At 48.4% G+C, this 23258-nt stretch overlaps 1 protein-coding gene across 2 annotated transcripts in view; it reads left to right on the top strand.

Moving 5' to 3' along the window:
- Window positions 1-23258, top strand: part of EEF2K (eukaryotic elongation factor 2 kinase) — a 62190-nt gene that overhangs the window by 21968 nt on the left and 16964 nt on the right. For both annotated transcript variants that reach the window (XR_009535060.1, XM_060122359.1), the window contains exons 3-12: window positions 6943-7043; window positions 10382-10442; window positions 11760-11797; window positions 12176-12347; window positions 15872-16021; window positions 16253-16385; window positions 16645-16772; window positions 17464-17665; window positions 19478-19545; window positions 22771-22848. Coding sequence is in view for 1 of the 2 variants with exons in the window: in XM_060122359.1 (XP_059978342.1) it covers window positions 6943-7043; window positions 10382-10442; window positions 11760-11797; window positions 12176-12347; window positions 15872-16021; window positions 16253-16385; window positions 16645-16772; window positions 17464-17665; window positions 19478-19545; window positions 22771-22848 (1131 nt within the window). In the remaining variant the exon portion in view is untranslated. The remainder of the gene's footprint in view (window positions 1-6942; window positions 7044-10381; window positions 10443-11759; window positions 11798-12175; window positions 12348-15871; window positions 16022-16252; window positions 16386-16644; window positions 16773-17463; window positions 17666-19477; window positions 19546-22770; window positions 22849-23258) is intronic.

The following is a 23258-nucleotide window of genomic DNA, read 5'->3' on the forward strand; positions in this document are numbered from 1 at the left end:
GCAGCTACTGTTTTCAACAGAGAGAGATTTCTTGAGGATTTTTAACTTTGTTTCCTTTATAATTATTTTATTGCTTATAGAAGTAATGTATGCTCCTTGCAGAAGACAACTTTGAAAGTGCAGATACAATTGCTGTTAAGGTCTTGGTGTGTATTTCCGTATAAATACAGACACGACTAAATAAACAGGGACTTTTCTTTACAATAACAGGATTTTGCTATATACGTTCTCTAATAACCAGTTTTTCCTCAGCAATCAAGAAATGGTGGGCTTCCCTGGTGGCGCAGTGGTTGAGAGTCCGCCTGCTGATGCAGGGGACATGGGTTCGTGCCCCGGTCCGGGAAGATCCCACATGCCGCGGAGCGGCTGGGCCCGTGAGCCATGGCCGCTGAGCCTGCGTGTCCGGAGCCTGTGCTCCGCAGCGGGAGAGGCCACAGCAGTGAGAGGCCCATGTACCGCAAAAAAAAGAAAAAAGAAATGGTGCGTATCTTTCCACATCAGTAAATGTGGATCTAGTCCATCATTTTTTTAGTGGCCCCATGGCAGCCCGTTGTATAGATACGCCACAGTTTCTTTAAGTATTTCCTTTTGTAGGATCCTTAGGAAGTTTCCAGGTTTTTGCTATTATATTCCGTGCTGGGTTCCATGGAAATTGCACGAAACCTCTAAATGCGTGTGGCCCAGAGTGGGGCAGCCACACAGTAGTGCGGCCTCTTTCCATCCCAGAGCGTGATGTGCATCTCCACTTCTTCCCACTTCTTTTACTTGTCCTTGGCTGTGGTTTAAGCCCTTTACTGTCGGTCAGGAGGGGTAAGTAGGGCTGACTTAGGGCTATAGTTCTTAAATTCTACAGAAGTGATGATGGGGAAAACATATTTTATAACATCTGCTTACTGAATGTAACAGTTGATGTTTCAAGAAGGAAGCTTCGGGCTTCCTTGGTGGTGCAGGGGTTAAGAATCCGCCTGCCAATGCAGGGGGCACAGGTTCGAGCCCTAGCCCGGGAAGATCCCATGTGCCGCGGAGCAACTAAGCCCGTGTGCCGCAACTACTGAGCCTGCGCTCTAGAGCCCGCATGCCACAGCTACTGAGCCTGTGTGCCACAACTACTGAAGCCTGCATGCCTAGAGCCCGTGCTCCGCAATAAGAAGCCACTGTGATGAGAAGCCTGCGCACTGCAATGAAGAGTAGGCCCCGCTCACTGCAACCAGAGAAAGCCTGCGCACAGCAACGAAGACCCAACGCAGCCAAAAATAAAAATAAATAAAATAAATTAATTTTAGAAAAGGAGGAAGCTTCAAGGAGCTACTGGATGCTTCATGTAAGATCCAGAGGCTTTGATTGCTGTGATAGTAGTAATAAGAATAGTGATATAAAAACGGCAGCAGTAGCTGATAACATCATATGTGCCAAAGAGATTGCAAACACATTAGCCACACATCTGGTCTCACTCCTGGCATATTTCAGGAAATTTACTATTATTATTAATTAATTAGTTAGTTTTATTTTATACTCTCAGGCTCTGAGGAACCAAAGCCATTCTGTTCTCTTCCCAGGATTATGTTTTCCTCTTTGTGAAACCGCCTGTTTTATGTAAGAATAATTAGTCCACTCACCTGAGTTTTAGGCTCTTTGAAGCTAGAGAATGTTAGAGCTGTCAGGGCCTTAAGGTCATCTAACCCAGTGATCTTTGTTTAATAGCGTTGACTTACACATGCAACGCCTGAAGACATTCTCATAGTAAAAAAATGAATGTAGATGAAGATGAAGTCACCTCGATCAGCCTCTTATCTTCTTCTATTCCCAGAGATAACCATTGTGTCAGTTTCGAATAATCACTTTTCAGACCTTTTAAATTTATTTTTATCTTTAATTTTTATTGAAGTATAGCTGATTTACAACCTTATATTAGTTTCAGGTGTAGAACATATTGATTCAGTATTTTCAAGGATTATACTCCATTTAAAATCATTATAGGGGCTTCTCTGGTGGCGCAGTGGTTAGGAATCCTCCTGCAATGCGGGGGACACGGGTTAAAGCCCTGGTCTGGGAAGATCCCACATGCCGCGGAGTAACTAAGCCCAGGTGCCACAACTACTGAGCCTGCACTCTAGAGCCCGCGAGCCACAATTACTGAAGCCCGCACACCTAGAGCCCGTGCTCTGCAACAGGAGAAGCCACCGCAATGAGAAGCCCGCGCACCGCAACGAAGAGTAGCCCCCGCTCTCTGCAACTAGAGAAGGCCCGCGCGCAGCAACAAAGACCCAATGCAGCCAAAAATAAAATAAATAAATAAATTTATTTAAAAAATTAAGTCATTATAAATATTGGCTATATTCCCTGTGCTGTAAAACTTTCAGACCTTTTAAGATGTATTTATATATAAATGTACATTTATGCATATATCTACAGACACACATATCCTTAGAAATCTATGGTATTTTTTTCATATATATATTTATTGAAGTAGAGTTGATTTACAATGCTGTGCCAATGTCTGCTATACAGGAAAGTGACTCAGTTACACACATATAGACATTCTTTTTATATTCTTTTCCATTATGGTTTATCCCAGGAGATTGGATATAGTTCCCTGTGCTATACAGTAGGACCTTGTTGTTTATCCATTCTAAATGTAATAGTTTGCATCTACCAACCCCAATCTCCCATTCCACCCATCTATCCCCCCATCCCCCTTGGCAACCACAGGTCTGATCTCTGTCTGTGAGTCTAAGAAATCTATAGTACTGATTTGTGGGTTTCCTCCACCAGTAAATGGTGTCATGCTGTTTGCTTTATTCAGCACCTTGCTTTTTACCCCCAGACAGTAGACCTTAGAGATTGCCCATATCAGCATCGTCATCTTTTTAACGGCTGCATGCAAGTATGCCAAGTGTACCTAATCGTCCCCCTGTGGACTGGCAGGTTGTTTGTAATGCTTGCCTGTTACATAGCGTTACGAGCACCGACCTGAGCACACCTGGGTAGGTGATCGGAATGGCTGGGTCAGAAGTCAGTGAAGAAGGTTCATAACCACTGGCCGACCATCTGGCATAACCAGATGGCCCTCAAAGGTGGCAGTACCTGCTTCCACTCTCCTCACAGTGTCTGAGAGCACTCACTTCCCGGTCCTCCGTAACCACCTATTTTTCCTAACCTGATGGATAAAATAGTACCAGTGATTTAAGTTTAGCTGAGGTTGTTCAACCGTAATGAGCACTGTGTGCTCAGTGAGCCACTGTTTCTAGTGGGAGCATGTCTACCCCACGGGTGGGGACAGGAAAGAAGTTGACCACCAGTAGTCAAAATATTCTTCATTGTCTTTTGTAAATGAGGAAATAGAGGTTCCCCAAGTTCGTCAGCAGTGGGCCGGAACCAGAGCTGAGGGAACTGAATCTTAGTACAGGACTTTTTTTTTTTTTTTTTTTTTGTGGTACCTGGGCCTCTCACTGTTGTGGCGTCTCCCGTTGCAGAGCACAGGCTCCGGACGCGCAGGCTCAGCGGCCATGGCTCACGGGCCCAGCTGCTCCGCGATATGTGGGATCTTCCCGGACCGGGGCACAAACCTGCGTCCCTTGCATCGGCAGGCGGACTCTCAACCACTGCGCCACCAGGGAAGCCCAGTACAGGACTTTTTATATTGTGCTTAAAAAAAAAAAAGCCACTTGCATTAAACCCACCTGTTGCCAGTAAGGTGTGGCTTGATTTTTTTTCTGGGTTTGTAAAAAAAGGTAATTCTGAGCCTGTGAAATAACATGCCCTCTAATTCTGAAATACTTTCTTCCTTGACTGTTTTTTTTGGTTGCGGCCATAGCGTCCAGCCAGCAAGTAATTTCTGTCGATAATCCTCATTGAATGGGGGGCCCTGTCTTTGGTTGCTTAGGGCGCGTCTTAGTCACCGGTTGAGAGAGGTACATTGAGAAAGTCATGTGTCTCAGGCAGAGAACAGGGCGCTTGTACAGACATGCTCAGAAGGGCGGCCTGCTGACTACTCAGAACTCAGCGGGCTCCTTGACAGGTGGGGGTCAGAAGGCCATCCCTGCCATTCGCAGCAGCTGGAATACAAGAGGGGACTGTGGCACTTTTTTAAAGTACAGAAATCCAACAACTGCTTTAGTCGTAAACATGTCTGCTGCAGGGTTATGTGTAACAGGGAAAAGGCAGTGACAAGCTCAGAGTCTCACTGTGGAGAACCACAGGTGAACAGTTAAGTCAATAATGATAAACCCATGCAGTGGATTGTTACACAGCTGTTACAGCTAACTTGTAAATTCATGATGTGATGTTTGTGTCAAAAAATTTGAGTGATTTGTTCTTTGCTTCTTGGAGTGTAACCTAGGAGAATCTTTTTGGAGGAGAACTCCAGATTTCTAAACTTTGTGATCCAGTGATTACACTTCCAAGAAGTATGTCCTACTGAGCTCTTGCACAGGTGCACAGGGATTAGATACGAGGATGGTCCCTTTAGCACTGTTTATACGAGGGATTATTAGAGAGAATCTAAATAACCATCAACTGAGGTCTGAGAAACAGCTTAAGGTACATTTATACAATTGTGTATCCTACAACCATGGAAGGGAAACGAGGTCGATCCAGCCTGTCTGTACGTATAACAGGGAAAGGCTGGGTCCAGAATCCTGTGTTAAGTGGAGAAACGTAAGATGCAGAACACAATACCGTCCCAGTGCTCTTAAATTCATGTGTGAGTTAACAAATGCATAGGAGGAAACCTGCAGAATATCTAAATCAACTGTCAGCTGAGGTTTTCAGAGGAGTAGAGGTTAGAAAGGACTGCTGCTTTCTAATTCAGAATTCTGTAGTACTTGTACTTTTTTGTAATAAGCAGATCAAACATTTGGAATCAGGGAAAAAAATCAAGATCACTAAATAAAGAACCAAGTCCCATTGACCCACTCTCCTGAAAGGCTGTAAGTTATATTTGCAGTGTGATTCCAATTTTATTTAAAAATGCACATAAGGGATCTGGAAAATAACTAGTCCAAAGCATTGATGATAGTTGCTCTGGTGGACAGCACGTGGCAGATTTGAATTTTCTTTGTCTTCTGTATTTTCCAAGTGTTTTCATTAAGCATGAATTACCTCCAAATAGGAAGCAAAAAATTACGGACTTCATTTTTAGACTTTGCAGAGATTAGAAAGCCCCAGTAAGGGAGCCCTGGGCCGTGTGCGTGCATGTGTGTGTGTGCCTCATCTCCTCTGAGCAGGCTCCCAGTGATGGAGCCTAGGCCGGGGGCACGCGCTGGGAGCTGTCCTGTTTGGACCCAAGTCCGTGGAAGAGCTCCTAAGAGCTGGTCCAGGAGGCTGAGGGATGCCTTTGTGGGGTGGGGAGGTCTGGAATCTGCCAGGCCCAGACAGTGGCCAGCCCACGATCCAGACCCTCCCTGTGGCTCAGGCCTGTGGCCTGGAAGGGAGGTTTGGTCTCACTGATTCCTCTGTAGAGGCTGTCGGGCAAAGGTTCAAGCTCTACAGGAAAAGATGGAGAGGGTATTGCTACCCAGTGTGAGAGTCGGAGTGTTTGTTTGGAGGGGACAAGAAAGGAGTCCACCTTGGGATTATAAAAACAGTAAAATGAGCTGCTTTTTTTTTTTTAATATTTATTTATTTGGCTGTGCGGATCTTTGTTGCGGCACTCGGGATCTTTGTTGTGGCATGTGAACTCTTAGTTGTGGCATGTGGGATCTAGTTCCCTGACCAGGGATAGAACCTGGGCCTCCTGCATTGGGAACATGGAGTCTTAGCCACTGGACCACCAGGGAAGTCCCAAATGAGCTTCTTAAAACAAAAAACTGGGGTCATACTATGATGCTGTTGAGAATCAGCATGTTCTCTCCATAACGTGCCTTGGTCATCTTTCCCAGTTAGTACCCTTGAAGCCCCGTTCTTAACAGGGTTTGAACGTTTGGGGACATGTTTTCGGGTAGCACAACAGTGGAAGGCACTGAGGCACCAAATGAGTGGAAGGCGGGAATGCTGAACCTGCAACGGGCAGAGCAGATCTGCACAAGGAATTGTCCTGCACCCCCAGGACCTTGGAACATCTCATGGGAATCTGTTCATAATTAACTGAGAACTTAGCACTTTGTTAATGTAAAGGCAACATATCTTTTGCATCGTTTGATACACTCTTGAGTTTAAGAAGGTTAAATTGTCTATGAATTTCATTTAGGGCAGTAAAATGGGGTGTATTTATGATTTATACAATATTTATGAAAAGGTGACATTGGGCCTGATAGAGTCCAGAATTCCCACCATAAGGCGGTTTAGCATTTTAAATGAATAGAATCAAAGCGTATTAACCACTCCCCACAGACGTTTGGGATGAATTCATTTTGCACGATCACAGTGATACCTCTTGTACACGTATGTTTGCACACTTATGTTTGTATTTCTAGAGGATACATACCTAGATGTAGAATTGCTGGGTCAAAATAAAGGAATACAGTTTTTCCATTTTAGTACATTGCCAGATTGCCTTTAGAAGAGGTTTATACCCACTGACAGTACGTGAGAACACCTGTTTCCCCACATCCTGGTCAGACTCGTCATTACCAGCTGTTAAAATGTTTGCCAGTCTGAACAAGGTGGGATGGGGGACTATCATCTTATTTTCATTCTCAACTTTTTGATAACAAGTGAAGCAGTATGTGTTTTCTATACATATTATGTTTCTTCTTCGGTTTTGTAGTTAAGACAGGTCACTTCTGGCGGTGGGAAAGCTGGGCCCATGTGAGCTGTGCCCATGTGAGGTCTTTTGGGAACTATGTTCCTACAAGGATAATAGATGGAAGTGATTCTCTCTGACCGATGCTGTCTGCCTCCCCAGAGGTCGGAGACACTGGGAAATCACAGGGTGAGAGGAGCTGCCCTGCACTGTCCCAGAAGCCCCTGGTCTGGACCTAACACTCCCCTTTGCTTCTGCAGGAAGCTTGGAAGCATGCAATCGAGAAGGCCAAGCACATGCCTGACCCCTGGGCCGAGTTCCACCTGGAGGACATTGCCACGGAATGCGCCACACGTCACAGGTCAGTACCTCGTCTACAGACACTATATGACCCCAGTCCACAAGGAGTCCTTGGGGTTTGGGTCCTCCTTCTGCTTAAAATCAGCGAGGCTTAAGTACCCTTGGAGATCAAGGAAAAGGGAATATAATAATAATAATATCAGCCAGTATTTGAGTATTTACGCATGCTCAAGGCATTGTGCGTGATCTCATTTAATCCTTACCGTGTGTATTTAATCCTGTAAAGTGTGTATTCTACAGGCTAGGCTGAGCTATGCTGCAAGGACAAATACCCCAAGGGCTTTATGCAACAAAGGTGCATTTCTTGCTCATACGAAGTTGGGTGAGAGTTGAGTAACTCTTCAGGGCATCTCAGGGATCCAGGCTACTTTTGTCTTGTGGCTCCATCATCTCAACACATGACCCCACAATTGCTATCAAAGGGAAAGAAAGCAGACCAGCCTTTCAGTGCCTTGGCCCCAGGAAGATTCACAAAACAGAGCTGGGAGGGTCTAGATTTCCTATTTGAAAAGGCAGAAGGAAGGAAGAGTGTTTTCAGGGGGTTTTAGGAAGAAAAATAAAAACAACAGAACACTACCACCAACATAATAATAAGGAGGACTATGGTGATGATGATGGGGTCCTTATTTACTGAATTTTCCATCTGCGAGGTACTGTTTACGCACTCTATATGTATTTACTCATTAAATAAGTCTGGAGTAGTTGTGTCAAGCCTTCGGCACTCCTTTGAGGATCTGATGAAGCCATCTCAGAAAGTTGCACACATATGTCTTATTTGACTCATAATTTTAGAAGACTCATGGATCTGCCCTGGGGCCTGTCCTGTGTCCTGTGACCTCTGTAGACCCCTCCAGCTCTGACTCATCCAGGTGAACCCCGTGAGTTCCCTCAGTTGCCCCAGTGGAGAGAGAGGTTTGAACAGGGTCACCCAGGTAGTTAATAAGATAACTTTCTGACTCAGATCAGTGTCTGTGAATTAGTCAGGACTCTTTTTCAAATGCAAGTGACAGAAACCCAGTTCGCAGTGGCTTAAGCATAGAAAGGAACGGTTGACTCATCTACGTGGGCTTCACGTATGGCTAGTCCCAGCTGCTCCAAGGGTGCTTTTGGCTCTGACCCCAGATAGACTGTCTTACATCAGTGGCACACACGGCTCCTAGGAGCCCCACATGTCATCTCACTCGGTGGGAAAGGATCTTTCTTTCTCGATTTTTTTTAAAACAAAAGTCCCACATTTGAATCTCATTGGCCTGGCCTTGGTTATAGGCCGGTTACTGAACCAGTCATTGTGCCAGGCGCTTTGCTGTCACTGGCCAGGTCTAGATCACATACCACAAGCAAGAAGGTGCTGGGGGATCAGCTTCACCCAGTCCATATGTTCTGAAAATGGAGGATGGGGGTTTTCCAAAGGAAAATTGGGGTGCTGTTACCAGAAGAAAGGGGAGCAGTTGCTAGGCAGGCAGAAACAGTGGAGCCCTCTCCACCTTTCTGCAATGTGTTCCTGCTCCCACCCTGTGAGGAGATGGGTTAGAACCTAGTGTGCACCTTTCCCCATTTCGGAGGCTGACCTCCTAGTGGACTCTGGGGTCTGTGCCGGCAGCTGAGGTCAGCATCGTCGGGGCCCCAGAAGGCCAGGTTGCGGACTCTGTTCCTTCCTGCCTGTAAACGCAGCGTGGTGGCTGGTCGGTGACATCTGGCCTCCAGGCTGAGGACACCAGGCTACCGGGGAGGCCCTTGGAAAAGCAGGACTCACGTGCTGGGCTGGTTCTGTGTGTCCCTGAGCTCCTTGGGGGCCAGGGACCAGGGGCTGCGCCGAATTGTGTTTATTTCTTAACCATAGTAGCTGATTTCACCTGCCCTGGCTGCCAGCAGAGGGAGATCAGGCACAGAATGTCCAGAGATTTCTAAATTGGAGGCTTCCACCTCTATTGCTGGTTTTTAAAGAGCTCTGCTGCAAGCCAGCCCTTTACTGGGACAGATTTCCTGTTCACATGGGTTGTACCCAGGCTGGTTAAGAGCAAGGTTCTGTTTGAAACCGACCTGGGTTTGAATCTTGGCTCTCAGGAAGGTTTTTTCACCTCTCTGAACCTTGGTTTCCCCATCTGGAAAGTGGGCACAATATTTGTACGGATCTCACAGGGCTGAGTGACGGTTGATGGAGGAGTTCCGTGTAAGTACTCAGCATACAGTGAATGCTCAGTGAACTCAGAGCAGCTCTGTCCTCGGTAAGGTTAGTGATTGTGAAGGACAGTTAAGACCCTTCCAGTGTTGCATGTCTCTGCCCTCCCCCAACTTCTGGGCGCCTCTCAGCTTTCAGTCTGTTTGGAAGTGAGGGAAGACGACTTCCTTTACCTTGGCCTCTACGTAGCAGTGCTAACAATGATTGCTGTTATTTATTGGCACAGCACTGCCACGGGCTGGTGCCAGCAGGTGTGTGGCTCTGACAAGCCTTCCTCCCCACCCTGGGCCTGGGGTGGGTTAACCGCCAGGCCCCTGCTTGTTTCTCAGGCTCTGAAAAGGCTGTTCCCACGAGCTGGGAGGTTCTGGAGTCTGTCGCCCCTGAGGGAGGGCCAGGGAGGCCTCTGCTAGAGCTAAGGACACCTCAGCCCTGGGGGAGGTTTAAGATTTTAGGGATTTACTGAGCCAAGGAGCTTCCTACCAGGCAAACCTGTTAAGGCCCAGCCAGGCCTAGGGGCAGATTTGCTCTGGAAAAGAGGATCCCTGGGAAAAGAGAGGAAAATGTTCTGGAACCCTCTCCATCCCTCTCTGCCTTGGGTGTGTATCCGGCAGCCGCTTTCCTGGTTGGACTCAGAGGCAGGACCCTCCCCCCGGCCCTGCCTGCACCGGGACCTGGGCTGGGCCTCACACCGGCAAGACCGAGGATGCTGCCACCTCCCGTCCTGGGACACGCCATTCATTATCTAGGCCAGTTATAACAAGGATATTTACTTATTCAACTGTTCATCCACCATGCGTTTATTAAGCCTCCCCTGTCCCAGGTCCTGTTCACTGGCCTGCCTTTGTGGAGTTACAGTCCGGTGGGGGAGCCAGATAGGTAGGGAGCAAGCCCGCCCACTGCACAACTGTAAGCGCTGGGGGACATGGTGGAGAGGGAATAGCTGCCTTTGACGAAGGGGCAGGAGGCCAGTGTGGTGGGGACCTGGGAGGGAGGGGGAGTGTCCACAGACCCAACCCAGGAGGTCAGGTGGGCCTGTGGGTAGAGAGAAGATTTGATCCCGAGGGCATTGGGCAGCCCAGAAAAGTCTTCTGCCTTCAGCTAGTGAGTGACAGGATCAGGTAATGGACGCTGCGCCCTGGGGTGGGTTCTGGTCTCTGCAGGTACAACGCTGTCACCGGGGAGTGGCTGGAGGATGAAGTTCTGATCAAGATGGCGTCTCAGGTGAGCAGAGCCTCGAGCCCAGTGTGATCCGGGATTGCTTCCTCTCCTCCACACCCACTTTATTTTATTTTTTTAACTTTGGGGGATTCTTTATAGTACTGTATATTTATTTTATTTTTTACAACAGCTTTATTGAGATATAATTCACACACCATACCCCATACCCATTTAAAGTGTACAGTTCAGTGGTTTTTAGTATAGTCACAGAGTTATGCAACCATCACCACGATCAGTCCCAGAACATTTTCACCATCTCTAGAAGAAACCCCGTACCTACCCATTAGCAGTCAGTCTCCAATTCCCTTATCTGCCCCAGCCATGGGCAACCACTAATTTATCTTCTGTCTCTGTATATTTACCTATTCTGGGCATTTCATGTATTAATCGTATATATCAAAAGATTCTTCTTGACACTCTTCTTGAAAATCGGTGAACCGTGAATGTGTATATCCGTTTTCAAAACTTGCAGGTCACCACCTATTACTTTTCATCTAACAAGGTGAACTCAGTGGGTTGCAAGAAAAAGGAATCAACTAGAAAATAGAGAACTTCCTGCATAGTAAGGGGCAGGATCGACCTGTGAAACATTTTGTAGTGTATCACACACTCAGAAAAGTGTGTAGCTTGATGAGTTTCACCAAGTGAACATGTGTTTAACTAGCACCCAGATCAAGATACAGAATATCACCGGCACCCCCAGAAGCCCCTCTCAGCCCCACTTACTCCTCCTTTACCCCCAAGGGTAGGCACTACCCTGAATTCTATCACCCGAGATTGGTTTTGCCTCTTTTTATACTCCCTATAAGTGGAACCATACCGTATATGTATAGCTCAACATTTTGTCCATGAGGTTTTGTACATGTTTTTTCTAGAACTGTAATTTGTTCATTCTCATTGCTGTATAATATTTTGTCAAGCAAATAGACCTGATTGATCGATCCATTATACTGTCGATGGACATTTGGGTGGTTTTGCTTTTTTTTCTGTTACAGACAGGGCTACAAAAAACATCCTTTGACATGTACTGTCTCTACCCCCACCCCGTCACCCCCATAATATCTTCACCCCCTGAGGAGTCTTCTGCTCAGCTAGGGTGGGGAATAGGGTGGTCTCATCAGTCCTGCAGCCTCCAGGCTGGAAGTTCTATGAGGCCTTGGTGCTGCAGTAAAGGAAGGAGGGCCCGGGGATTTTAGGGTTGAGATGAGGTCCAGGGCATCGATTTGGTGGGTGACGTCCAAGGGGAAAATCTCCTCCTGGCTCAGGGTAGCCTCTGGGTGGGGTGTGGGGACTGATAACCCGCTGTGTGATGTCTTTCAGCCCTTCGGCCGGGGAGCAATGAGGGAGTGCTTCAGGACGTAAGTGACTCAGCCTGCCTCTCTGGGGCCCTGCCCAGACTCCCTCAGGCTCCTGAGAGCAGGGGCACTGTGACATTTCCAGTCAAGAAATGGAGACAGTGGCTTCTCTTCTTGTAGCCCAAGCTCCTCTCCATCTGGTCTCCGTTGGACCACACGTTGGGACCGGCTGTGGGGATGGGCTGGAGGAGAACAGGAAGTATGTCCCTTAAGCCCCCTTCGCAGCTCTTTGAAGGATGCTGTGGGGTGGGGAAGCCCCTCCCACCTCTTGCATTTTGTTCCTGGCTCTAGCCAGCCGGGTCAGGCAGGGTCTTCCCGTCCTGGGGACTAGGGCTGGGATCCAGAACACCCAGGCGGGCCCCCTGATGCCTCTCCCCTCAGGAAGAAGCTTTCCAACTTCCTGCACACTCAGCAGTGGAAGGGGGCCTCCAACTACGTGGCAAAGCGCTACATCGAGTCCGTGGACAGGGACGTGTACTTTGAGGATGTGCGTCTACAGATGGAAGCCAAGCTCTGGGGAGAGGAGTATAATCGGCACAAGCCCCCTAAGCAGGTGTGTGGCACCCCTGTCTGCCGCCCTCCAACACCAGGACGTATCTGGAGATGAGGACGATGGAGGTGCCTGTCACAGGCTTCCTTCTTCACCATCTTAGCAGCAGCTAATAACAACCGTCATGTATTGAGCCTGATATGTCAAGTACTCTACATGCCAAGAGTTATTGATTTCTGAAAACAGAGGTCTGAGGTTGTTTGAGGTCGGAATGTTTTTATGCCATTTACAGATGGGATCTATTAGTCAGGATTTTTGCTTGCAAATGACAGAAACCCACTCAAACGGGCTTAATCCAAAAAGGGAATTTATTGCCACCTATAACTGAGAAATAGTGCTGGCTACAGGTGTAGCTAGATCCAGGACCAAATTGAAGTTGTTGGGAATCTTCCTCCAGCTCTAGTCTCAGTGTTCTGTGTTGGCATCACTCTCAGGCGGCTTTTCAGCTTGTAGTGACATGTTAGTCCCAGTAGCTGCAGGCTCCCTTTCCATTTCTCGGCAACCTTGATGGAATGACATGTTTTCCCGCAAGTTTCAATGAGTCTCAAAACTGGGTTTCTTTTTTTTTTTTTCTTTTTCTTTTTTTGGCCATACCGCACGGCATGTGGGGTCTTAGTTCCCCAACCAGGGTTCAAACCCACGTTCCCTTTGTTGGAAGCACGGAGTCTTAACCACTGGACTGTCAGGGAAGTCCCATGGGTTTCATTGGCTTGATTAGGTCAGGTGCCTATCACTGAGCCAATCACGATGGCCAGGGTGTGGGAATATGCAGATTAGGCAGGCCTGAGCCTTGTACCCACCAGCAATATGGGTTCTTCCACCCAGACTAGGTGGACTGAGATTGGTAGCTCCCAAGGAAAAGCAGGAGAGGGAGTGGGGAATGGCTTCCTTCCTTATCTGCCCCTGGGGAACCTAGGGCACAAAGGGGTTAAGTGTCTTGCCCAAATGGGCAGGGATGGAGCCAGGGCTCAAATCCAGGCTTTCCAAGCCCCTGCTCTTGCCTTCTTCACTTGAGCCCCCAGGGTATTGGTGACCTGAAGCCAAGCAGAACTTCCTGTTGCCTGCAGGCATTTGAGGAAATAGCACCCCAGGCCTCTGCCCTGCTTAAATTCACAGCTCAGCTCTCCTACTGTTTGTGCACCTGCTAGCTATAAGGTACCATCTTCTGAGTGCCTAGGAGAGCCACACTTCCAGGTAGCCAGCAGAATTTATTGAGTGCCTACTGTTTGCAGAGCCCTTGATTAAGTGTCCTTGGTGTGGATACAAAAAGCCACACTCCCACCCTCGGGGGTTGTGTCCTCTTTAGTAATTCAGTACACTCAGGCCTGGCCGCTTTTTCCTTCCTCCCTAAGCTTGTTTCTGCCTCAGGACCTTTGCACTGACTGTTCCTGCAAGGCTGCATCACTGCATCTCCTCAATCCTGCTCACGGTTCAGGTCTCAGCTCATGTCACCTCCTCAGCTAGGCTGTGCTAGCCCATCCTAAATGAAGTAACCCACCGCTGCACCCTCTGTCATGTCACTTTGTTTTGGTTTCTTTTTTTTCAGAGCAGTTGGCACCGTCTGAAAGGGTCTTATTCATGTAGTTAATATTTCAGTTGCTTCTCTCCCCCGAGGGCAGGGATTTTATCTGTCTTGTTCAACTCTGTCCGAGTGCCTAGGTGCTCAGTGAATAATAACGTGGTTGAATTGATGAAGGGAGAGGAATGTGGTTGTTTGAGGAGGACGTGGCTGTCCCCTTGAGGATGTATCCTTACCACTGACCCTCACCCAGTTGCCTTCTGCTCAAGCAGGTGGCCCTGCAGCAGGCTTCCTGGTAGACATGGAGCCAACTTTTGGAACAGGAACCCTCTGGGAACCAGCCGCTCCTTCCCCCCTGTCTGGTTCTCAAGACTGAGGCCACATCTGGGGAGGTTCTCAGCTCTCAGCTCTGGGCTCCTTTGGCCTCTGCAGTTGTTGTCTGCCTGTCTGGTGACTCAGCCAAGCAGTTTCCTGGGTGGTCATTTCCTTGGGAAACCCAGGCCTGGCTCCTGTTGTGGGTGGCGTCAAGGGAACAGGGTGCCGTGGGTAGGATCTTGTGTAATAGATAACGAGTTAGAGTTTCAGGTTTTCCCTGCTCTACTTTACAAACATACACAGTACTTACATGTTTTCTTCTGAGTACAAAGTTAAACGTGTACTTGGTGCAAAATTTAGCAAGGAGTGTCTGAGTTCCCTGTAAGTCCCCTTTGCAGGGAAAGAACCACTCTTACGGTTTGGTATGTATCACTCTAGAATTGTGTCTGCTGATAATAATGACGTCGGCAAACGTTGACTGCCTCTTCCCTGTGCCAACAGATTTCATCCTCTTACCCGTTCCACAGGTGAAGAAACTCAGGCACAGAATGGTGAAATAACTGGCGCAAATTCACTGTATTAGCATAAGGCACAGGTTGAGTTGCTTAACAGACAGACCCACAGTTGTGTGCTAACTCGAAATGGTTCCCTTTTGTCTCATCTAACAATCCCGCTTTGGTGGGGTCTCAGGGTGGGCTGGTGCTTTGCCTGCTCAAGTCATCCAGAGGCCTGGTTCCTTCTGTCTTGTTGCTCTGCCACCTGCCGGGAGTTGCCCTGGACTACATGGTCAGATCTGGCTCCCTGGCAGATGTCCACCTTACAGCCTCAGGAAGGCCAGAGGAGGAGAGGGCAGGCTGGAGTTGCATCATCACTGCTGCTTGCTTCCTATGGGCCAGGCTTAGTCACATGGCCACACTTAGCATCCAAGGGAAGCCAAGCGATGCCATCCCTACCGAATGGCTGTGCATCCTGTTAAAGCTCAGGGATGGGGGTTGTCTTAGTCCATTTGGGCTGCTGTAACAAAACACCACAGAATGGGTAACTCAAAAACCACAGAAATTTGTTAAGATCAAGGTGCCAACATGGTCATGTTCTGGTGAGGGCCCTCTTCCTCGTTCATAGCTGGAATCTTCTTGCTGTGTCCTCACATGGTGGACAGAGTGAGGGAGCTCTATGGGGTCTCTCTCTCTCTCTTTTTTTTTTTTTTTGCGGTACGCGGGCCTCTCACTGTTGTGGCCTCTCCCATTGCGGAGCACAGGCTCTGGACACGCAGGCTCAGTGGCCATGGCTCACGGGCCCAGCCACTCCGCGGCACGTGGCATCTTCCCGGACCGGGGCACGAACCCGTGTCCCCTGCATCGGCAGGCGGACTCTCAACCACTGCACCACCAGGGAAGCCCTATGGGGTCTCTTTTATAAGGGCACTAATCCCATTCATGAGGGCTTCTCTCTCATGACCTTATCACCTCCCAAAGGCCCCACCTCCTAATACTATCACCTTTGAGGGTTGAGATTTCAACCTATGAAATTTGGGGAGATACATTGAGGCCGCAGCAGTGGTTTTCATTCTCAAAGGAAAAGGGGAGTGGATTCTGGGGACAGTCAGCCGTTTCAGCGTTTCTGCTCCAGCCTCTTATCAGAGGAGGGTTCTGCTGGGCCCTCCCTCTGACCCCCCCTCCCACCTTCCCGCCAGGTGGACATCATGCAGATGTGCATCATAGAGCTGAAGGAAAGGCAGGGCCGGCCTCTCTTCCACCTAGAGCACTACATCGAGGGCAAGTACATCAAGTACAACTCCAACTCAGGCTTCGTCCGCGATGACAACATGCGCCTGACACCGCAGGTGAGGCCCCTGCAGACGCCCGTGCCCCATCTCAGCAGACCTCGGGTCCCTCCGAATTAGGCAGGGCTCCTTCCTTTGTCTTTGCCTCTGTACGACTCCTCCCTGCAGATAAAGGCCCCCAACATGGGCAGAGGTGGGGTGTTGAAACCTCTCAGAGCACTGCCTGCCAGCGTTTGTGCAGCCCACAGCCTGGTCTCTTGTGGTCACCTTTTCTTTCATGTCACCCCACAGGCCTTCAGCCACTTCACCTTTGAGCGTTCCGGCCACCAGCTGATTGTGGTGGACGTCCAGGGTGTGGGTGACCTCTACACCGACCCACAGATCCACACCGAGAGGGGCACTGACTTTGGAGATGGCAACCTAGGTAGGCAGGGAAAGCCAGCATGTCCACGGAGACCACACTCCCCACAAAATCTCCGGGCTCTTTGTTCACCCAAGAAAGCAGGCCGAGGTGATATATGGGGCGCCCCAAGATTGTGGAGGTGGGAGCCTGGGGCCTCTGGCTCCTGCCAGTTTAGCATGTTTTACACCTGCCCCTGCCGCATTTAGGGTGCTCAGTACCGTCCTGCCCCCACCCCAAAGCAGAGCAGTGCTCCAGAACCCCTGCTCTGTTGCGTCCGCAGGTGTCCGCGGGATGGCTCTCTTCTTCCACTCTCATGCCTGCAACCGGATTTGCAAGAGCATGGGCCTCACTCCTTTCGACCTCTCCCCAAGAGAGAGGGACGCGGTGACTCAGAACATCAAGCTACTGGTGGGTACCCAGCGTGAACCTGCTCAGACTGGCAGGGCCCTTCTGCTGGCAGGACCCGCAAACTGTGTTTTCTGTGTGCTGGTGGCTCAGGCCTTGCAATGCTTAATTCAAGAGTACTGGGGCCGGAAGACTCTTAGTCCTGCCTGTGTCCCTCGTCCCTCTTGAGCCAGTGCACACAGCCCTCCTGAATATCCCCACTAATAGAGGAGCTGGGGTCTGCTTGATATAGGCCCATTTTTGCCCAGAGTGAGGGGTCCAGGTATGTACAGATAGTGAGTGGGGTGTGTTGACAAACGGCTGGACTAGACTCGGACCTGGCTCACTGAGTACCTCTCCGTGTCCAGGATGTACCCCCATCCCCACCCCCACTGCATGGACCAGATCTAAGACAATATTGTCAAAGAGCAGCTTGGGATTCTGGAATGTATCCCCCAGCTCAGGGCTGTAAAGCGTGGGCAGCGCTTCTGGGAATGCTGGCCCTCTGAGCTCCTGTTCCGGATGCCCCTTCTTAGAGGCCTTTGGGTTAAGCCCCCACTGATTCGTTTTAGGTTTTCTGCCAGTCCCTTAATAGGCACAGGTGGGTGCTGTGGCTGAAAGGGCCTCAGGTTTTGAGGGAACAATAGGCAACAGGAAGAGCCCCACTTTCCCAGAGGGTGCCTGTGTGACGTGCATGTCCCTGTTAATTCTCCAGCAATCAGCGCAGACCATCTTGAGGGGGACAGAGGAAAAGTGCGGGAGCCCCCGGGTGAGGACCCTCTCGGGGAGCCGGCCCCCACTGCTCCTTCGCCTCTCAGAGAACTCTGGAGATGAGAACATGAGTGACATAACCTTTGACTCTCTCCCTTCCTCGCCATCTTCTGCCACGCCGCACAGCCAGAAACTGGACCACCTTCGTGAGTGATGGTTTGGCCCCTGGGCATTGTGATTGGAGGGGACGAGCACGGGTAAAACAGGGCTAAACTGGCTTTCACTTATGTTAGAAAATCAGACATGCCAACCAAAAAGATTGAGGGCCCAGATGGTTTTACGGGTGAGTTCTTTTTAATAAACTTTTAAGATGCAGTCATCCAAATGCTGTAAAAACAAGTCTTTGTTGTAGAAAACAAGGTAACATTTTTCAGAGTGTTTTATGAAATTAGCGAAAACTTTTATACCAAAATTTGACAAAACACCAAAAAAGAAAACCATATCCCAACCTCAGGTATAAATATACAAGGCAAGGCTTCCCTGGTGATGTCGTGGTTGGGAGTCCGCCTGCCAATGCAGGGGACACGGGTTCGAGCCCTGGCCTGGGAAGATCCCACATGCTGTGGAGCAGCCAAGCCCGTGCGCCACAACTACTGAGCCTGCGTTCTAGAGCCCGCGAGCCACAACTACTGAGCCTGTGCTCTAGGACCCGCGAGCCCGCGCACAGCAACGAGGACCCAATGCAGCCAAAAATAAATTTAAAATTTAAAAATAAATAAATAGATATACAAGACAAAAATTCTAAATAAAATATTAACAAATAAAAGCTAGTATATTAGGGAATTCCCTGGCGATCCAGTGGTTAGGACTCCTCACTTCCACTGTAGGGGGCGTAGGTTCAATCCCTGATCAGGGGAAAAAAAAAAAAAGACTAGTACCTTAAAAGAATAGTCTGTCACAGCCAAATAGGGTTTTTGCAGGAATCTGAAAGTTGTTCAGTGTTCAGAAACCAATTAACATCATATGAACAGGTCAAAGGAGAAAAATGGGCATCATTATTTCCGAAGTTGAAGTGACAGAGTTTGCTCGTGATATGGACGCGGGGTCTGCAGGAAAGACGGGAGGCAAGGCTGACTCCACGGTTTTGATCTGAAGAACTGGCAGGATGATGGGGCCATTTATTCAGCTGGAGGAGGCCCCAGGGAAGCAGGAGAGGAGGATTTTAATGTCAGATATTAAAGAAGCCTGTAAATCACCACTGGAAGGCCTGGGGAATAGTCTGAAGCAAGAGTTGACAAACCTTTTCTTAAAAGGCCAGAGAGTAATAAATATTTTAGACTTTGTAGGCCATGTGGTCTCTGCACTTGCGGCATAAACGCAGCCACTGACAATACTTCAAACCAATAGATGCGACTGTGTTCCAGTAAAACTCTATGGACACTGAATTTTAAATTTCATATAATTTTCACATCACAAAATATTCTCCTTTTGACTTTTTTCAACCATTTAAAAAATGTAAAAAGCATTCTTAAAAACCATATGAGGATAGGAGACAAGCCAGATTTGGCTAGTGGCAGCTTGGGACAGGAGATAAAGACTGGGAGGGTTGGTTTTTAAGCCATCTAAGGCTTCTCCCATTTGTAGCTACTCATGGGACCCCAAATATACAAATGGCTTTCCTTCCTTCACAACTGTACCTCACTGAGGTTTGACCGTAGGTCAAGCACATGGTGCTTGTCAATACATGACACAATTGTGTTTACATTATGACAACCCAAGGAGGCACACCTGTTAAGCTGCTCGCTCAGGACCCCACAGCTGGCGAGTAGAGACTCTGGGTAAGTTCTCGAGGAAGAATTGTGTCCCCCCAGGTGCTGACCACATACATTCTTCACCCATTTTTGTACTTTATAAATTTAAAATAAAAAAGGCGTGGTGGCAGCTGTAGGCTGCAGGTGGGTCTTGTGAACTGTTCCAGCGATGGAGCTGGTGCCTTCCTCCATTTTCTCCCTGCTCAGATTGGCCTGTGTTCAGCGACCTCGATAACTTGGCACCCCGAGACCACGACCCTCTGGACAACCACCGGGTGAGTAGAGGGGCTGGAGGACCAGGGCGGGGAGGAGGGGCCTCCCTCCCCCGGGAACTGAGGATGAGACCTCAGATTCAGAGGTGGGTAACCCAGGTCTGCTCCGGACACTGGCAGCAGGATACAGGTGCACGGGGGAGAGGGAATCCCAGCCTCCTGCCCAGGGCAGCATTTTGTCTGGGAATAGCTGGGTCTATTCCAGTTCCTGGAGGTGGTTAAAGCAGAGAGAATCCAAGTCAGCAATAACACAACCTTCCGGTACATGCTGGGCTTGGCCCTGGGTTTGGTTTGGCCGCACGTTGTGCGGCCAAGCTATCTTGGGGGACAGGGGGCTATGTTGGGTCTCCGATGTGTAACTTATAGCAGAGGTAGCTGTGATGCTCACAGCTTGGATAAGCAGAACAGGTTTCCTGCAGTCTCTGCGTGAGTAGCAGTAAGAAGCTGTAGGTGACATCTTTGCATTCAGACAAACATATATTATGGTGTCAAATTAAAAATTCATTAGAATGTTTTAAACAGACTTCACAGACACATCACACTTGCACAGGCCACAGCATCTCAAGCTGCACTCTCAGCTCCAAAGGTTCAACTTCGCTCCTGACGGCTTTTCAGAGTTCTTGAGTGGGAACAAAAAACAGGAATAGCTGACACATATGGAATCATCACTACGGGCAGACACTGTTTTAAGAGCTTGGTAGATAATTCTCATCTAATCCTCACAACAACTTATGAGATAAGTAGATAATAGTTTTTATTCCTTTTAGAATAGGTTTTATGTTTTACTCTAGAGCTAGGATGAATTTTAGAATTTCAGCGTAGGTTGAAAAGGAAAAGATTCAGAAAATTACAAGGTGAAAAGTCTCCCTCCCACCTGTCCCCTCAGCCACCTGCTGCTTATCCCCAGCATTAGCAGCTGCTTAGACAGTGCCCTCATTATCCCTGATTTAGAGACGGGGAAACTGAGGCACAGAAAGGTAAGCCACTTGCTCATGGTCACTCAGTGATGGAGCCAGTGTTCAAACCCAGGCCATCTGGCCTCGAACCCACCCTCTGTACTGCTGCCCTTTGCTTCTATTCTCCACCATTTCTCAGATGAGGACACTGAGGTTTGGAGAGGTTAGCCGCCTTGCTCAAGGTCTACCTGGGGAGTGCAGAGCTGGGGTTTCAGTGAGGCTCTCTGTTGCCCGGCTTGGGAGTGGTTCCCAAGGGTGGGACACGGGGCCCAAGGTCATGCAGAGAGTGGGTGCGAGGAGGGGGCTGCCCGGAGCTTTTAGGTATAGCCTGTGATCCAGTTTCAAAAAAGACCTTTCACTCAGCACACTGAACACTTCAGTTTGGTTGTCTGTAAATTATACCTCAATTAAAAAAATTGAAATAGTTAAAAAAAAAAAAAAGAACAACTATTTGGCTCACACAGAACAAAGACCTGGGGGAGGGCGGTAGGAAGCCTGTGGTGCTTCTCGAAACCAGGGCAGGGGCCTTTTTAGAATAACGCATCTCCTTTGGGTGAAGTGGATCCTGGCCAGACCAGAGGCCAAGGATTCCATTGTGTATGTTCCATGGCGCCCATCTGTCTAGGAGACTGATCCAGGTTTTACATTTATGGTAGTGATACCAAGCTTCTTTTAAAAATATATTGACTTAAGGGCTTCCCTGGTGGCGCAGTGGTTGAGAGTCCCCCTGCCGATGCAGGGGACGCGGGTTCGTGCCCCGGTCCGGGAAGATCCCATATGCCGCGGAGCGGCTGGACCCGTGATCCATGGCCGCTGAGCCTGCACGGCGGGAGCCTGTGCTCCGCAATGGGAGAGGCCACAGCAGTGAGAGGCCCGCGTACTGCAAAAAAAAAAAAAAAAAAAATATATATATATATATATATATATATATATATATATATATATATAGACTTAAGTAAAATAAAGTGATTTAAAGAAAAATAATAAAAAAGAAGCATGAATTCATGAGAAGAGTTTTATCTGGAGGAGGAAGAGAATGGGATGCGGAGGGGACTCATAAGAGGTCTAAATTTTAACAGCAGTGTTTTAACTTTTAGAAATAAAAGATCTAAAGTAACTAAGGCCTAGTGTTAAGAGTTGACAAAACTTGGCAACAGGTGCACAGGAGTTCATTTTAGGATTCTCTGTTCTTATTTGTGTGTTTGAAATGTTTCTCAGTGGAATGAAGGAGGAAAAAAATAGAAGTTTTAGCTGAACAGTGATGCAGGTGACATGTGGATATGGCCAGAGCTCAACGTTGGTAGACAAATGACTGACGTTTTAGAGATTCTAAATTATACCAGGTTCCTTTTCACAACAGAACTCAGATCTAGAAGAATAAAACATATGCCCAGGTGATGTGTGCGGTTTTGGCAGAGGGCTTAGTTGTAGTAAATAATTGTTCCCAGTGCTGCATTTTTTTTTAAACATCTTTATTGGTTAAAGATACATCTTTAATGTAAAGCATTGTATTGCTTTACAATGGTGTGTTAGTTTCTGCTTTATAACAAAGTGAATCAGCTATACATACATATACATATGTCCCCATATCTCCTCCCTCTTGCGTCTCCCTCCCTCCCACCCTCCCTATCCCACTCCTCTAGGTGGTCACAAAGCACTGAGCTGATCTCCCTGTGCTATGCGGCTGCTTCCCACTAGCTATCTATTTTACATTTGGTAGTGTATATATGTCCATGCCACTCTCTTACTTTGTCCCAGCATACCCTTCCCCCTCCCCGTGTCCTCAAGTCCATCCTCTAGTAGGTCTGCGTCTCCAATGCTGCATTTTTATCCATGGGTCATATCATTTAAGCCAGGCTTTGTTTTTCTGCCTGTGAAATGGGTGAGTCACTCTTAACAATGGCACTTACTACGATCCACACTCTGAGTGTGACATCTCATTGCATCCTCACAGCTGCTTGATGTAGGTAGCTATAATGAATCCCCATAGCTAGGGAAACCAAAGCTCAGAGAGGCTGAGCAGCTATCCAGAGTCATAGCTGGTGAGTTACAAAGCTCGGATTTGAGCCTAGGCAGTCTGGCTCCAGAGCCCACATTCTTCGCCACTATTTCTTTACCGCTCCCTTGTCACCCAACCAGCAAGGGCAGGAGGAAGAGAATGTTGTGGGATGATGGGGCAAAGGAGAGAAAGCAAATGGCTGGGATTCCAGATATCACCACCACCAGGTACTCAGAGGACCACTGAGACCCTAGGGCCATCTTTTCTCCACAGGACTCTGAGAACAGTGGAGACAGCGGATACCCCAGTGAGAAGCGGAGTGAGCTGGACGACCCAGAGCCCCGAGAACATGTAAGGAACCCCAAGGAAATGAGAACAGAGTCCCCTCTTGCCTAGTTGTCCAGGAGGATAGAGAGCTGGGGCGGAGGGGGGAATGTGAATGGGTGGTAAGAGCATAAAGTAAATTAATAAATACATCATTTCAGATAAAGATAATTGCAGGGCAGAAGATAAAACAGGGTAATGTGGAGTAGTAAGTTTAGTAAGGGGACAAGCATGGGGGATTAGACACAGGGTTGAATATGGCGGACGCATCTTACTGTGAAGCTGGACCTCTGGTTGCTAAGCAGAGAGGATGCTGGGCAGTGGCCCAGAATGGTGCTGGTAGATGGGAGGGCCCAGCTCAAAGGCACGGGATTCCAGCAGTCCCTCCGGAAGGCTCCAGAGGATGAAAGCTGCCTTACGGTATCTTTTCAGCAGCA

The sequence above is a fragment of the Lagenorhynchus albirostris genome, chromosome 15 (assembly GCF_949774975.1).
Source record: "Lagenorhynchus albirostris chromosome 15, mLagAlb1.1, whole genome shotgun sequence".
NCBI classification, from domain to species: Eukaryota; Metazoa; Chordata; class Mammalia; order Artiodactyla; family Delphinidae; genus Lagenorhynchus; species Lagenorhynchus albirostris.